Here is an 18,659-nt window from a genome sequence, read left to right as displayed (position 1 = left end):
TTAAAAATGTGCCTCAAAGAAAAACTCCATCCCTAAATCCAAATATGCTACTTAGTCCCTCCTATTCTCTTCCAAGTTTAACACACGTTGGAGAGAGTAATTTACATTTACACTCAATCATCTCAAACCACCTCAAACATGTTCGACTCTCTCGCGCACTTTAAATTCCACTCGACAAAAACAACCAACAACAAAAAACAAAACAAAATGTTCAACAAATTGAGTCAAATCAACATCATCGCTGAATTACCGTTCGGCCGCGTTTCAGTACCGTGGATACACTCGAGTTGAAAAGTATGCTTATGCGTTTCAAAGTTAAATTTGTTATCACGTGACGCGTGTGTGTGCCGAACTATTGTATATGAGATAAAAAGAAAAACAAAAAATTTAATATTCATTCAATCATCATTATTAATTTTTATTTTCTACCTTCGATTCACATTATTTTTCGTATAAAACAAAACAAAATTAAAAATTTGTTGTATGACTAATAACTAAACACTCGTGATCGTCGTCGTCGTCGTCTTCGAAACAAGATATTTGCATAGGTATACTCGTGCCTTAACAACAACCGTTGTTTTGTTAAATTAAATACGAATTATCCGAATATAAATTAAAGATCCCGATTGACATTTCGACAAACAAACAAAATATAAAGAGAAACTGTCAAAACTGTCAAAAGTACCAGAAACAACAAAACAAATTTTGAATTAAAGTCGAAGTTGAAGCTTTTCTGGAGCCTTGGTTTGGGTGGTGGATTTGTGAACAAAATATTCGGTTTATCTGTCCCGGTAACGCGAAAACAAAAACCGAATTAAACGTGCATTCACCCTCGTCCCCTCTGTCAACAGTCAACAGTTAACGTGTTGTCTTTAAGTTTAGTTGTTTTTGGTCTGTCTGTCTTTTGGTTGTTTATTTTTTTGAGTTCGCGATTCTTGATTTGTTGCTGGCTGGGTCTGTTCTGTAAACAGCCAGCCATACCACCTCACCGTCACAGTCACCGTCAGAGTCAAACTTAACCGTCCTTCACCTCCCTGTTCGGTTTTTATGAAAATTCCGTTCGTCGTCGTGGAACGTAACGTGGAGTGCCTTGCCTACTGCCTGTCCCTGTGCTGAAGTAACGTCAACGTGCCCTTCACCACACCACACCGCTCGACCTGAAGTGAAATAAATATACGAAAATACCAAACGAAGAAAAAAAGAAATAAAAACACGACAAGTGTCGTTGTTTTTGAGTTGAGAGTTAAGTGAGTGAGTGTTGTGCCTGCGGGTATCGGGGAATATGGCCAGCTACGAATTAATTTGCATAATTCCAACATAAATAAATCAAAACAACTGGAATTAAACTGGCAGAGCTTTTTTCCCAAAAATAAAATTAAAAAAGAATTGCCCCAAATTTTAAAAAGCCCAAAAATGTGCCACATAAACTTAATTTTTGTGTTTAAAAAAATATCGGATTAGTCTTTCTTGTTTTTAAAAAATCAATACTGTAAATAAATTTATCGAAAAAGATTTAGTTTTTGTTCTATAATTCAATTTTTAACAAGACCAACTGTAAATTTGGACGGAGTTACAAAAATTTAACGAAGGAAACTTTAAGCCATTCTAAATAAATTTTGAAACATTATTTCAAAACAAAAATTAGTTTGGAAAATCTTCAAAAATGGGAACTCGAACAACGGATTGTCGAAAATTTTCACCAAACATCTTTAACAAAAGCAAGTGCAGCCACTGCTTTAGACAGCGCGAGGAACATAGTGCTGCTGCTTTGGAATGCAATAGGGTAAGTTTGTTTTTGTTGTTAATGTGATGGTAGAATTTTGTTTATTGTTTTTTAGTTTCTATAGAAAATTGTTTGATTTTGAGGGTTTTGAGTGTTTTGTTTTTAGGGAAGTTGTGTAGGTAAAGGTACGTAAGAAAGAACAAAAGGTTTCGGATTTAGGAGGGAGCCTTTGTTTATTTTGTATACTTCATTCAGGTAGCAAAGGTACTGTTATTTGTGTAGGGGATATGGGTGTAAATTAGAGCTGTCACATTATGGCATATGATGTGAGATGAACATGGAACATGTCTAATTAGGACAGCATTATTTTTGAAGTGTTAACAAAACATAACTTTGTCAAATAAGTCATTGACTGAAGCTGTGCTGCAGGATAAAGAAAATAGTGCTGTTCCTTTTAGAAATTCGATTTAGAAGGGAAATAAAAATGGTTAAAAAGAAATCAACAAAATTTGAAGTGGAGAAATATTTTAATATCCAAATTTTGATAAATTATTAATGACACTAAGAATTGCATTCAATCCCGTTCACAGACTTCTACCAAACTCTGTGGCCATTTCTAGTTCTTATCAAAGTCATTTTTTAAGGTTTTCCAAAAATAGGTTTCATTTTGAAAATGTATACCACTGAGAGTACCCGTGGCGTGAATGGGTAATTCGAAGGTTAATATATAAAGGGCTAGAGTTGAATCTCTTCCTATTTTGTTATTCCTGTCATGAAAAGTGTTTTTAAATATTAGTCGTTCGGATTTAGCCATTCCTGAAATTACTCCCACATTTTAATGGTTGAGAGTTTTAAGTGTCTGTTTTTCAGCAAGCTTAAAATAAAGAGATTGTAAGATAAGAAAATATTTTATCAAAACGTTCATCATCATGATTTTGTCATTGAATTATGTTTCAAAAATAAATAAAAAAGAGGCTGGGATGCGACCCACACTGATAACTTCCCAACCCGTCTGTCGATTTGACTTGCTTAAAAGTTTGTAGGTTTTCTGGTTGTGTTAAAAAAGTTTTCAGTTGAATTATTCTTAAAACATTCAAAATGACCAACAATTTTTTTCATATAATGAAATAATTTTATCTTAAAATCTAGTTTTGTTAAATAGATTTTTAGTCAAAAACTAATTTTAAACAATTTTAGTAGAATTTCTTAAAAAAATGTATTTCTTATATGAATAAATAAAAATTGGATGAATGAAATTATTTGAGAGATATCGAGAACAGTACATCGATTTTTATTAAATTTTCGTACTATTTTTTGTAGATTTTATTTAAAAAACGGACTTTTGCATTTTTATAAAAAATTTATTAAATGTCGTAAACAATATTTTCTGTGAGATAATATCTCTACTGATTTTCTGGACTTATAAAACTATCCGAGATTATAACAAATAAAAATTTTAACGAATGTCTGAAGAAAAAGTTAATTGGTTGAAAGTTAAAGCTTTTATGTACCAAAAAATTAAACCTGGTGTGATGGAATATACATACATAGGTACGATCACAATTTTCGGTAAAGGCAGGCCCATAAATCTAAATGAAGTCGACATCCAAAAAGTTTATAAAACCAGCCTTCCTATAAGCATTTAAAAGAAAAAAGACCTTATTTATTTGTGTAAATCAGGTGCCATCCCAGATGAGTTCCATCACTGATATAAAAGCTTAAAAACAAGCAAAGCTATCAAAAATACAGCTCCGGAACTTGGAAGATTAATAAATTGAAAAAAAAAAAAAAAATATAAAAAACCCATATCCATAAATAAATACTTTTTAATGCAAAAAAAGGCCATGTCCAAGACTTTTTTTTCTTTTGTATAGAAAAAGTTAAATAAACTAAATTAAATATAACTTTTTGGTTTCATCTTATTTATAAGTGATTTAACTACCGGATTGCAATTTCCATTTTCAAATTCAACGATTTAATGATTTTTCCAACGGCCGTAAACTTTAAAATGTCACTAACTCGGAAACACAATTATGTGACTTGAGTTCTTTTGCAGCATACCGACGATATAATTTGATTGAACCAAATATTTTTAATTTTTGGAAAGCTATTTGAGTCGAAAGTACATTTTTCCAAGTTTTAGTATTGTTTTTTTTTTTATTTTTTTGTAAAAAAAACTGTCAATTCGATTTTTCTCAAAATCTTTCCGAAGGTTTAAAACAATATTTCTTGTAAGATAAAATTAGTTTGAAGCCAATATCTCAAAGTATTGAAAAAATGTTTAAGTCGAAAAACAATTTTTACCAACTTTTGTTAATTTTTGTTAAGGTTTTCATTTTTTAAATTTCTTATTATTTAAAATTAGTTTAAAGGAAATATCTTAAGGTTTTGAACAAATATTTGAGTCGAAAATCATTTTTTAATAACTTTGAGTAGTGTTTTTTGGGGTTTTTATTTTTTATATAAAAAAATGTTAATTTGTTTGTTTTGGAGATGATTTATTTGTAAAATTTTTGAGGGGACACATTTTTTTCAGTTTTTGTGATATTAATAAAAAAAACCGTAAGTTGGATTTTTTCCAAAAACATAACTTTTGGCATCAAGTTACAATATATAATATAAAATGTAATTTAGGTCTCTAGCGTTATTTGTTAGTGAGATATTTAAGGTTAACCAAAATTGTCACCTTTTTTTTAAACTTCTATATTACAAAAAACACCCACTCATTTTCGCGAACGTACGGACGTACGAACGTACATACACAACACATGCACACACAGTGATCTTTCTAAAAATCTTTTATTTGGATTCTAGGGACCTTGAAACATCGAGAAATGTCAATATTTTCAATTCGACAAATCGGACCAATTTCAATAACTTCCTATGGGAAGTTAAAAAACTAGAATAAAACGTGCCTTTTTTTAACTGTTAATCTCATACTTTTAAAAAATAGGTAATAGAAAAGTCTAGACTTGTGATAGAATTGAAATATTGAAAACGTTGTGTACGTGTTTGTTTCGAACTAAGGAAATAAAAGCGATTCAAAAAAACGTGTCGGTAATTGATTTTTTCTATGCCTAGTAATAACTTTTCATCAAGTTTTTCTTTAATACGGAAACTTTTTTCTACAAGTGCATATAACGGAAATAAATTGATAATGGCAAATTGTTTATTTATATCATTTATTTCTTAAATAAATTTAGAAGTTTCGGAAAATAAACATTTCTAAGTTGTGTACAAAATAAGATTGCATATTTCTAAAAAACTTGTATTGGAAACACCGAACAAAAAGACAAGCTTTATAATCTTTGAAACTAAATTTAAATCAAGGCAATTAGTAAGATTTTCAGGTGCTATTAATTTCAAATGTGGAACTTCACTTCACCAACATTTACCTTTAGTTGCAAAAATATTATCTATCCCTTTTCCAATTTTACAAGAGAGACGTCGAAATCTCTTTTTTTTATAAAAATTTAAATGTAATAATATTATACAAACAAATTAATGTCATCGATTATAATGAAGTTCAGCTGTAAGGTAAATGAAAAAATGTGACCAGCTGATATTTTGACAGAAGTACACTTGACTTGAAATTAGTGGAGATTATTTCTTTCAAATTTTAAATTATCAGTCAACTTTATTGGAAGACAGTTGGCCAATCAGATACTAGAAACTTGAAATACCTTTAAGTCACTTAAGTCGTCTGAAACTGCCAAATGTTTCGTTGTTTCTTAAAACCTCTAATTTCTAGGAATTGATTTTTTTGAATATGTTTAAAGAACAAAAAAGTAGATGATTCAGCTAAAAGTTGTTTTGTAAATTTCAAGTAAGAATGTTTCTTTATGGAACATATTTTCATGCATCCGTCAAACAGGGCGGTCTCGGCATTCCTGCTGTGAGACTGATGGCTCCTCTTATAAGATTTAACAGACTCAATCGGCTTACGTTTCCTAATTTGGAAGATGTGGTACAAGCCAATACATTCCGAGCCAAAGAAATTGATGCCGCCAAAACAAGATTAAATATTGGCAATATTAACATTGAAAGCAAATCTGATCTTGATACTTACTGGACCAAAAAACTTCATAACTCTGTTGATGGAGCTGGCTTAAGTGGTGGATTCCTGAACCTACACGGCTCCTTACAGGTAAGGACTTCCTGCACTGCACAGAAACTAGAATGAATGCGTTACCCACGAGATCTCACACACCTCGTGGAAGACTCAACATCGAACGTGTATGCAGAGCAGGCTGCCCTCGGACCGAGACCCTTAACCATGTGGCCCAGCATTGTCCAAGAACCCATGCCAGTCATATCGAGAGACATGACTCAATCAATCAATTTCGCAGGCGCAATATTAACTCAAGGGGACTTGCCACCCTCGTAGAACCTAGGATATCTACCAATGAAGGCCTTAGGAAACCAGATCTGGTGGTGAAGGATGGAAATCGAGCTATTGTCATCGACGCTCAAGAGATTTCTGATTCCTATTCACTAGATTTGGGTCATAGGGATAAAGAAGCTAAAAATGATACCGCGTCGGTATATAATTAACTAAGATCTTTACTTGATGTTGAAGAGATCATCTTTACTTGGGTCACCCTTAATTGAAGGGGGATTTGGTCGAAGAAAAGTGTCCAAGATCTAATTGATCTTGGAATGATCAAACTAAAAAACACAGCTCTACAAGAGTCGTAATTTTAACAACCAGATGCTTCAAGATTTTTGATGAAGCTACCTGGTCTACCAGACGATTTGATCCGGGTTAAATCCCCCCTTTCGATTCCCTACGTTTATTTACGTGCTGCCTACGTATCACACTTCAATTTTCAGAAAAATATCAATGCATTTTTATGGACGATGGATTTCGTTTTTATCAATAACTCTTTATAAGACCACAACAATCTCTGGTGTCATTTATCAATGTATCAATAAACAAGCTGAGTTTTCTAGATCGATTTATAAAACGAAATGAATAACATTTTCGGCTTCTCTCCGAAAATTAGCTCGTACATATTTTACTTCTAACTACCGCCGCCGTTTTGAAAGGGTCTGGTTTTTTCACCATCAACTGATCACCTTATAAATAGAACAACAATAAGTCTCCTATGGTTCTGAGGACCTGTATTTCCGTTTGTTGAACGTGTATGTTTCTAAGAATTCCTAAAAAAGGAACTTATGTAAATTCCCCTTTTTTCTAATTTTCTTTTGTCTAAATGGTATCAACTTTCGCCAATCAGAATTCTAATAAACGACAACAACAACAAACAAATAAGAACAAATTCCAAGAATTTATTCATCATTCAATTCTCTGATTTTGTTTGTTTTCAAGCCCTGCTTCTTGATCTAAATACCATCCTTAACCTATGCTCTCATCTGATTTTAAGATTTGAAGTGTGTCTTTTCAAATATTATGATAGCTTCAAAATTAACGAATATAAAAAGAACACGAACTACAAATTAAAAAAAAAATCAGTTGCCCTAAGGGGCTAATAGATTTACTTAAGAAAAAACAGAACAAAAATATTCGATCTTGATTTTATACTTCTATAACTTTTTTTTTTTTACAAGATCACACACATAGCTTCAGCTTGCTTAGCTACAAAAGGTTTCTCGATCTCGATTATGTGTAGAAAGATGTTGTTTCCATGTAAATAAATTAAGGTCACATTCGTCATCTAGATTTTTATTTTCTTTTTCAATATTTAAATATGTAGTTTAACTGATTGAAGTCTCGCGTATCTTATGTTTGTCTTAAAAATTAATCTTATGCATTCTTTATTTGTACTTCATAGATAATAATAAATGCTAATCAAATAAAACTGAGGCATCTAATTATGGTCGACACATGGTCATATTTAATACACTGAGAAAAATTGTGTTCTATCAATGAATAAGGAGAATTGATTCTAGAAGAAAGAAAGATTTTTAGCTATTCGGTCAAAAAGAAATTGTATTCAACTTCTAAAAATGTTTTAGTCGACCAAATTTTTAACGATGTGGCCTTAATAGTCCGGATCTGGACTAAAAGACATACTTACTTTCTAAATTATTTAGTTGAGAAGGTTGTTCGGTAAACTAGGTATATTCCATCTAAAAAATCTAGAAGTTCTAGGATTCAAGCCCTAGACAATTTTTAACTATTGGGATCGAGATAGTTTTGGTTGATGGATTATTCATTGAAGATCGTAGGAATCAACCCATCCTAACTCCCTCAGTAACCCTTTTTGCACCAATTCTAAAGTCTATTCGAGAATTCTTCGAACAAATGTTTCCAATTCTTCATTGTAACAAAAGGGTCAGCAAGTTGTCTTGATTCCCTCTTCATCCAGCCAACCTTTAACACAAAATAATGATACTCCGTCAAACAAATAATGTGAAGAAATTACAGAAAGCTTTCTCGTAAAGCTCATAGTTTTACATTTTTTCAACGTTATGAAGCACACATTTACGAACACACTTATTAAAAAAACAGTTAAGATCACATTTCACGATCATGAGAACTTGAAAAGGTTTTGAAAATGGCAACATCGACGCCATAGATAATAGATAACAGACGTTAAATCGTTTGTAAATAAAATAAAGAGATTTGGTCCCAAGTCACTACCTTCTGGAATTCCAGAATTTACTTTCAACTTGCTTGATTTGCAACGAGTGGAAAGTGTAGACTATGATCATTTGAATGAATACAAAACATTCAGTTTGTCAAACGTTTTTCTAAAACGAGTAAAGTAAAATACAGTCCAATTAGAATTTCTTTCTAATGATACAGATTTCTGCTAGTTCTTTTAAAAAAGTAAACGTAAAAACTGTCTTGGTTAGGAATATCATTGATTTAACATAAAAATAGGGATTCCCAAGTAATACACTTAAAGAGTTTAGGAATTAAAGATAATCTAGCAATAGGTTAGAAATTTTTTATAATTTTTGTCGCACTTAAGGTGGTAGTTTGAAGTCATTCTTTGGTGGACTTAAGTACACTTTAGTATTTTATAAGTGGTTACCATTTCTTTAAAGCTATCCCAGGTGGGCTTAGATCTTTTGTGTCCTACTTGGGCTTATAGTAGTTGTACTCGTACAGGGTACCAGGAATCAATAGTAGTAGTTCCAATCGGTTTAAAGATGAGCTCAGGTCTTCCTAGGTGATGATAGGGCAATGATCCAACCCAGTTGATTAAATATTTTTCTTCAAGTGTATTTAAAGACAACAAATGACGTGCGCACATAATTCTGTAACGTAAACTTAAGTGAAACTTTTCTTTATTTTTCATCTCTTATTTCTCTGTTCTAATCCTTTTTTGGAAAAAGATAAAAATATACAATTTAAATTAAAACATTTGTTGTTTTATTTTTTAATCTTTCTTTGAAGTCACTAAAAAGCCGCATCTTATCTAATCGAAATGTAAGACCTACAGCTTTACTTTGTTTTTGTTGTACAAAAAAAGTCTTATTAATATACTAGCAACATTGACACTTAATAATGTACTTAAATGGGTTGATTTTTTAAAGTGTTTAAGGTTGGTTGCATTTTCGTGGACAACATATTAACGCTTGAAATGTTTTGTTTCTATTTTGGTAAATGTTTTTGTTTTATGTGATATGAGTACAAGCCAAGCAACTGTAACAGGTTGGTATAAGTAAAGGTATCCATATCTATCTAATTGTAATCTAATCTTTTATAAGTAAACAAAACAAAAATTAAGTTTGACGTCGACACCGCGACGCAGCCGCCACCGTGTTTCTGTCTGAGAGAAACTTTAGGTGATGGATGATGACGAATTTTATGTCAACAATAGAAAATTTTAATAGATAAAGGGACAAAACAAAAATCAAAGTTTTACCCTTCAATTAGACAAAACCCTTTAATTTATGATCCCTAGTTTTTCAATCTCCTCTCTTCATTATTTTCTTACCTGTTCAAAATCATTGGTGAAGCTGTTTGATAAAGTACAAAAGTAAATGTACAATATTTACGTACCTCTGTCTTTAATGGACGCATAATAAATTTCATAATAATCCAGCTATTACAAGATTTGTTTTTGTTTTGTTTTAATGGAAAAGGTATGATCAAAGTGACGGAATTTGTCAAATTATAGGCTTTTAATGCGATTGAGAAATAGAAAAACAAAAACAACAAAAGATTAGAGGCCATTAAGTTACTTAACAATAATAACTAATGACTTTTGAACAAATTACAAGCATATTACATTCAATATTAAGAAAGCTTAAAAATGTATTTTTATATATTAAAGAATGTCTCCCTTTTTTGGCATTTAAACTTGAGTGTGGTAGAAAAAGCTAAAATGGTAACGTTGTTTTCTAAGTGGTCCTCTAGAATTTTTTGTTTAAGCTCATTTTAAGAACGGATTGGTGAATTTTAAATCGTGGTTTCTTAAGATAGCTTCAAAATAGAAATACCAGCTAAATATCTAAAATTAAATGTTTTCTCTATTTATAAAGGTTGGATAACTTGAAAAATGTACTTATTTGAGCGCTGTCTTTTGAATATTAGAGTTCTTACTCATTTAAGATCTCAGTCTGAGATAAAACTTCGACTTAATAAACTCTCAAATTTGAGGATCTAGAATACAATAGAACTCAATAAGGAAATGTTTTTGCTTTGACCGTAGCTATTATTTAATATAAAACAAAATAAAATTTCGCAAATAAACGGCCCGAATTTCTTCGGAAATGTTGTCTTCCAAAGCTGGAATAGTTGCTGGCTTATTTGTGTAGACTTTAGACTTGACGTAGCCCCACAAAAAATAGTCTAAAGGCGTCAAATCGCATGTTCTTGGTGGCCAACTTACCGGTCCATTCCTTGAGATAAATTGTTCTCCGAAGTTTTCCCTCAAAATGGCCCGCGAGCTGTGTGGCATGTAGCGCCATCTTGTTGAAACCACATGTCAACCAAGTTCAGTTCTTCCATTTTTGGCAACAAAAAGTTTGTTAGCATTGAACGATAGCGATCGCCATTCACCGTAACGTTGCGTCCAACAGCATCTTTGAAAAAATACGGTCCAATAATTCCACCAGCGTACAAACCACACCAAACAGTGCATTTTTCGGGATGCATGGGCAGTTCTTGAACGGCTTCTGGTTGCTCTTCACTCCAAATGCGGCAATTTTGCTTATTTACGTAGCCATTCAACCAGAAATGAGCCTCATCGCTGAACAAAATTTGTCGATAAAAAAGCGGATTTTCTGCCAACTTTTCTAGGGCCCATTCACTAAAAATTCGACGTTGTGGCAGATCGTTCGGCTTCAGTTCTTGCACGAGCTGTATTTTATACGGTTTTACACCAAGGTCTTTGCGTAAAATCTTCCATGTGGTCGAATAACACAAACCCAATTGCTGCGAACGGCGACGAATCGACATTTCACGGTCTTCAGCAACACTCTCAGAAACAGACGCAATATTCTCTTCTGTACGCACTGTACGCATTCGTGTGGTTGGTTTAATGTCCAATAAAGTAAACTGAGTGCGAAACTTGGTCACAATCGCATTAATTGTTTGCTCACTTGGTCGATTATGTAGACCACAAATCGGACGTAAAGCGCGAAACACATTTCGAACCGAACACTGATTTTGGTAATAAAATTCAATGATTTGCAAGCGTTGCTCGTTAGTAAGTCTATTCATGATGAAATGTCAAAGCATACTGAGCATCTTTCTCTTTGACACCATGTCTGAAATCCTGCGTGATATGTCAAATACTAATGCATGAAAATCCTAACCTCAAAAAATTCACCCTTTAGTTGCATTTAAGTACATAATTTCTCTAAAAAAATTATATTAAAACAAAGTAAGGTAAGTAAACAAATAAGTTGGGAAGAAAAGTTTTGTAGTACTAACAAATTACACGTTTCAAAGCTTTTATATGAATAGATATGAAACGTTTATTATGTTTTTCACTTAGCCATTAGTTTAACAAAAGTGTCACTTGATTTTTTTGGTACATTTGTATTATTGAAATTCGTCTTTGAATCTCAGTTCAAGAGCATACAAAGCAAACTCACTTCAAACGTAGATTTATTTAATTTTTTAAGATCTTTTGTATTCAACAGAAAGCCAATTTTGAAAGAGATGAAATGCACGACTGGGTCGCTAGAACTTGATAATTTATTCCAAAATGTCTGTTTAAAAATATTTCCTATATTTTAAGATTTAAAAGTGTACCTGCAAAATAAGTTTTTCTCAAAAAATTTAAATGCCATTTTATTTGTCAAAAAATCTAGATTAACTTATGTATTTTTTTTTCGAAAATCATTTTAAATTTTGTCTTAAAAATATTTTTGGTAAAAGCACTAAATATAGAGCTCATAAATATATGAGCATTTTACATTTAAATTTCGTCAAAAAATGTTGTCCCCTTTCTGAGATATCGAGTTTTGTAAACAAAATTAGTATTTTATTAAAAATAAAAAAAAAATACATTTTTGATCATAAAAAATCATCATCAATTTGATCATTAACAAGAGCTTGCACAGAAAGAGAAGAATTCAATCAACAAAATTTTTTTTACTGTAAGGGTCAGGAAAGACAGACAGACGGAAGGAATCGGGATACCCACTTTTTGATTAAAAACTTTAGTTTGAAATTGTTTACTAATCCAAAACTTACTATATAGTTCCTATATGTCGCAGCAAAAATCACTTCAATAATCACTATTTATGTGTGACAAAAAAATGTAATAATAAAATCGATTGCTAGGTTAAGGAATTCAAAGGCAACTTAATATAAAATTGATGACCTCTTATTCAAGGTTCCTTCTTAAGAACCTAAATATTTACTCTTTTTCTTAGAAACAATTTTTATGAAAATAATTTAAAGGTCATGACCCCTACGAAAATACAATATTTTCCAATTATTTATCCCATACAAATATTTCGCAATTTAAAAGATTCAAATCAAAATCGTATTACTAATCTAGTTTTGTAGTAGAAACGCGTGAATCATTTATCATGACATCAACCAAAATGTTTAAATGTCAATAAACTTACTTTATCCAAATAAACAAATATATCAGCGAAACTATGAACTCTATTATTGAGCCTAGCAAAATTTTAAAATTTTAAACGAGTTAAAACAGAAGAAAGGTACATTAAATGGTGTTGAGCAATTTTCATACTATTGGTGTATGCGAAATACTATGCCCCAGCGATTTATAGTGAAACCTTTCCGTTAAATAGTTTTTTTTTTGAGATTATTCTTAGTCAGCCTGGGAGATCAAAAAACAAAATGTTAGCAGAATTCTCCACCAAACAAAGTTTTGACAAAAAAATTAAAAATTTTCCAAATACTTTTTTGAACGCCAATTTAAAAAGAAGATATACAGTTGTGTTCATAAAAAAAGCAGTGCTCTCCAAATAAAACAAAAAGGCCTTCAATTTCAATGTTATATCATATTTCATTAAACTTCTAAAAACAAACTAAAATATTTTATTCATTATAACAGAAAATTAGTACTATCTATTTTTTACCGTGAGCTTTGTCATAGAAAAAACCGTTTTTTAAATATATAGCTGTTCATAAAAATAGCAGTTCATGACAAAGTACTAGATCTATTACGTAAGTAGTAAGAAAAACTGTAATAAGTTATATGAAAGTATACAAATGCTGTTAGCTTACAATCAGTACTTTGTTTCATAACTATTGTTTTTTATGATGCTTCGCATCTACCTGACATCGATTCCACTAAAACCTGACACTTCCCGACTGGTATTGCGTTCCAAGAATCACGCACTGCTTTCTTGCATTTGTTCGAATTCTTGGGTTTTGCTTTATGAACTGCGTTCTAAACATCCCGCCACAAATTTTCTATGGGGTTAAGGTCGGAGGATTGAGCGGGCCACTCCATAACGGATAACTTCTTCTGCGCAAACCATGATTTTGCTATTTTTGACGTATGCTTTGGGTCATAGTCTTGTTGGTATACCTAAACCAACGGCATTTACTCTTCAGCATAGGGTAATATAACCTCCTCGATGATTTTCACATACTCGGTTGCATCAATTATACCCCCGATGAGGTAAATAGAACCTACCCCGTAGTATGAAAGCAAGTGCATATCATAATTTTTCCTCCACCATGTTTCTCTGTTTTTACAGTGTACCGTGGATCGTCTGCTGAATTTTGGGGTCTTCTCACATGTTCTCGACGACACTTGGATCCAAAAAAGACGACTTTGCTTTCATCGCTCCACAGAACATTCCTCCATTTTTCCTTTGCTCATTCCCTAAGCACTTTTTGGCAAACTCCATTCTCTTTGCCACATGCCTTTTCGTCAAGAATGGTACCTTGCTTGGACTTCGGGCTGATAACTTCGCTTATAAAAGACGTCTTCGTATTGTGACACCGCTTACAGACAGTTGAAGTCCATTTAGAGCCTATGGAAGGGTTTTGTTTTGCTAACTGAACAATTTTTCTGTCGGTTCTTTCAGTAGTCATTCTTTTTGGGTGTCACGTTTTCGGTTTATTTTGCTATTTTAAGGCGTTACTGGCTATTTTTGCTGAGCAGCCTAGGATGTCTGGAATATTTTGGTAGGTTTTCCGCTCCTTTTTATGAACACTCTATATCCAGAGAGTTTGAAATATTGTGTGTTCACCGGCAAAAGTAGAGTATAACTTTAAGCTAAAAGCCTCTAATATGAAAACGAAAGACCGTTAGATGCAAGCAACATGTTAATTTTTTTGTAAGAATTTCCGTTCTTAAAATAATTGACAATCTAATAAAATGTGATCAGCACTGCTATTTTTATGAACACAACTGTACATAAGTTTGTTGAAGATTATTTTTGTTTAAGTCACTACAGACTAAAAAAGATTTAAACGCCAAGCTAAATTCTATTAATTTAGTGCCAGTTTTATATCAGTGAAACGTTATCTGTTTCCCAGCAATTTAAATTTGTCGATATTAATGGTTTGGGAACCGAATCAAATGTGAACCTCACTTAGTCAAACAAAATAAGTACGATACATTTTACCTTAAATTCCATGATCCGTGAGATTTTCGCAAAGTGTAAGTGTAGATCTTTATTCGCAATAATTGTAAAATGTCCCACTGTTGAATGCAGAACAAGAGACTTAATCAAAATCACGACAAATCAGAATGAGTGGCATATTCAAAGCGTGGGTGGACAGAATAACTTGATTGCAATTTTTGTTGCTTTTTTATTGTTTCTTTAACTTTTTATTGGTGTTACTTTACAGCAATTTTGAAATGGACTCATTTCAAAAAATAAATTGAAAAAAAAAGTGAAATACGAAACGTTAGCTCCAGAAACAAATTCAAAAAAGATTAAGAATCTAAAATATTTTTTAAGACGAAATGTACGTAGTTTTTGTTTGTAATTTTGTGTTGAATTCATATTTTTAACTTAAGATAAGAATTGCCACATTCGTGAAATAAGCACAGGAAGAAATGTGTATTTCTTACTTTTATAATTTAACATAACATCTTCTTATTTCTGACGCCTTCTGGGTTTTCATTCAAATGTAGAACTTACAAAAAATTCTTTCAAAGCCTTTAAAATCTCTAAGGGATATAGTCTCAGAAATATAAATGCTCAGTTCAGGTTTCGTCAGATAGGAGTGATATAAATTGTATAGAGAGATTGTTAAGTGTCCTAAATAAAACATTTTCAAACACACAAGCTCTAACAAAAAAGCAATATTCCTTATACTAGAATAAATCAATTGTTTTTCATTACTTTCCAGGATTTTTTAGTATATATCAAAAATAGTTGTAAACAAGCAATTTCCTTCAACGTCAGTACCTAAAACCTGAATTCTAAAGCACTCATGTTATAAGGTGTAAAGGTTTGTAGAATTTCGAGATAATTTCCTTTCGCTATCTTTAGTTTAAAGCATTTTCTATTTGTGTATTTTAAAGATTCTGGTACCAATTTGAATTTGAAACTTACCAAAGTCACAGAAGTGTTCGACTGGGTTAAAATGGCAGCTATCTAAAAACGCCAAAACACTTAGACTAGAAAACGGGTACCACATGGATCTAAGAATCTTTCCTGCTCTTAAAACAATTTGGAACTTATTATCAAGTGATTTTTTCAGAATTAATTTGAACAAATCTAAAAAGTGGAGTCTTCATCCTTTGAATCAAGGCTCTTATAACCCATTTAAGAAGAAACTGGAAAAAAACTCACCATTATGAAGAATAGTTTCTATTAAAGTTTTTCTTCACTGGTCGACAAGGTTTCGATCCTGATAGTCAAAATACAATTTTTCGAAGGGTTTTTATAAGGTTTGGAGATTTTACTTTTTGAAATTCGAATTCGGCTCTCTAAATTCATGAATTAGATTTTTTCAATCAAATTTGTGATGATTTTCCAAATTTATAAGTAATATCCAGTTTAAAAATGTATATTGCTTCATAAAATGTTCGCAAAATCATAAAACTTAAAGTAGCTCTGAACCCTTCATGCTAATATATCAAACTTTTGAAAAAAACATGTTAACAAATATGAAAATAATGTTGAAAAAGGGTATTTTTAAAATGAGTACTAAATATCAACTATTAGTACGTATGGCATGATGGTTAGTGCGTTGGAGGACCGCTGTGGTTCATCCTCCCCCGAAAAAGGAAAGGACAACTCCAACCCGTCAAATCTTCGGTCGATAAGTCTTCTTCCGAGCATCAGCAAAGTTTTCGAAAAGATCATTAATAGGGCTCTGACTAAGTGGGCTGCGGACAACAAAATAATTCCGGATAAACAGTTCGGGTTCAAGGCGGGTCATGACACAATTCATGCTGCGTCTAAACTCGTTTCTGATATCCAATGGAATAAATCAAAACAACAATGCACAGGTGCTGTCCTAGTTGATTTGGAAAAGGCCTTTGACACCGTATGGTTAGATGATCTTTACCTAAAACTGAGCAAACTTGGCATAAGCAAGCCATTGTTGTATATACTTTATGATATGCTTAACGGTAGAAAGTTTGTTGTCAAAAGTGGCAATGTAACTTCTACCACAACATTCTCAATTAAAAATTCAACAGGGAGCGGTGAATTCGCCGATTCTCTTCAGCATTTACACCAGCGATCTGATAGGTATAGGTCTTACAAAGGCAATTGCGTACGCCCACGATCTAATTGCTCACAGAACGGCCCGAAAGGTTGAGGTTATTAGAATTCTCTTGCAGCTTGATTTCGACAAGATTCAGCGATATTGCGACGACTGGAAACTGAAAATAAATGTCCAGAAGTCGGAGACAATTCTGTCTCGGACTCTGTTGGCCAGGGCTACAAGAGATACGTGCAAGAATTGGCGCAAGATGGTTATCGTTGATCTTCACGGGCAGACTTTCAAGCCAGAAGTTTTGAGTTCGATCCTTGTCTGTGCCTTCTAAAGTTTTTTTTTACTGGTACTGCCTTTTGCGAGGACAAATTCTCAAAGAGTAATTTTTGTCATGAAAAGTGCTTTCTCAAATTAGCCGTTCGGATTCGGCTTTAAAACTGCAGGTCCCCTTAATTCCTGACAACAGAACTCGCACAAAGGAATGGTTGAGAGTTGTAAGTCACTATTCCCCAGTCCTCAACGGACTGTTGCACCACCCAACTTATTTATTTTTACTAAATATTTACTCCAAATTTTAGATGACTCATAGTTTTAAGTTATACCCGTGTTTTGTTGGAAAATCTATCAATGGTATATCAAGATTTCACACACATATCCGCAGTATGAATACTACCGGTAAAAGTTAAAATAGAATCTTACTACAGATGGGTTTTTGACATTTATACGAGTCTCGAATGGATCTTATGTGATTTCGTTCTCAAATGTTGGTACGATTGATATTGCCTTTGTATCTCGATGGCTGTGTTCGTTGAGTATGAAAAGTATTGCATTTGGAATCATGTGTTTTCCTTTGGGGAAAACAATCAATCTGTTACAGTTGATATTACTTAGTTTTGTTAATGAAAATGGACTAAGTGGACTTATTTTGCAAGATTAAACAATAGAAAAGATAATTAAGTTTTGCTATGTTTCCACCAAAGGCTCATGTCAGTTTAGATTAAATAAATTTGTTTGGTGTTTCCACCGCACAATAAGTTTTAAAAATGATTAAGTTTGACAAAATTTTCTAAAATGCAAATGCTGTTTCGATGTTTCTTATGATGTGCAAGTGAGATAGTTTGCTTCGTGTTAAACAATGAGGAACTGAATAGTTCAGCACCATATAAGAATATGCTACCTACTCCATGTGCATTTTTTTTTTAATTTGATTTTTTTTTGTACACAAACATGCAAATGAACAGACCATAATGCATTATCTGTAAAACCAACTCCTCCACACAGGATCCCCGACCGGAATCGAGTCGAATCAAACTCATTTTAATTTGATTCAGGTATATAAGAATTGAGGCGAGCTTCAATGTAGTAGTCTACGAACAAATCCCCTTCTTGAAGTCTTTCACAAAACTTTCTTCAATTTGTGTTTTTTTTTTTATTATTCTGACAGGTCCTCTTTTAGTTGTACCAATTTTAAAATACAAACCCCTGGCTGCCGCTGATGGGTTTTCTTGGAAATTTTCTTTTATAAAATTTTTATAATGCCAAAAAAACACGGTCAATCAAAGTGTCCAGAAACTAAGTGAAATTATTCCAACTGTTTCTAGGAGCCAATATTTTATTGTTAAATTACATGTTGTATTTTATTAGCCTTAAGAAAACCGTTTTGATTCTCTTAAGCATTCTTAAAAACTTTTATTTTAAAAACCTGATTAGATAGAAAAATTGTGTGGTGAGATTCAAATGCAGTGCAACTAAATCCTTTAAAAATATATTGCTTATTTTTATGACAGAAATGAAAATCAGTGAAATTGTCTTCATAAAAGTTATTTCCTTTTTAAGACTCTCAATTGTTAATCATAACAAAATTAAATCAACTAGTTTTAAGGCCTCTTTGATTCT

At 32.3% G+C, this 18,659-nt stretch overlaps 1 protein-coding gene across 2 annotated transcripts in view; it reads left to right on the top strand.

Moving 5' to 3' along the window:
• The first annotated feature begins 265 nt into the window (after positions 1 to 265).
• The window catches only part of LOC129941130 (protein outspread), a 222,528-nt gene continuing 204,134 nt past the window's right edge, over positions 266 to 18,659 (top strand). For both annotated transcript variants that reach the window (XM_056049682.1, XM_056049683.1), the window contains exon 1: positions 266 to 1,783. In XM_056049682.1, coding sequence (XP_055905657.1) covers positions 1,664 to 1,783 — 120 coding nt within the window. In that variant the 5' untranslated portion in view covers positions 266 to 1,663. The remainder of the gene's footprint in view (positions 1,784 to 18,659) is intronic.

The sequence above is a fragment of the Eupeodes corollae genome, chromosome 1 (genome assembly GCF_945859685.1).
Source record: "Eupeodes corollae chromosome 1, idEupCoro1.1, whole genome shotgun sequence".
Taxonomy (NCBI): domain Eukaryota; kingdom Metazoa; phylum Arthropoda; class Insecta; order Diptera; family Syrphidae; genus Eupeodes; species Eupeodes corollae.
The sequence above is the reverse complement of the archived record's forward strand: the minus strand, read 5'-3'. Positions and strand labels throughout refer to the sequence as shown.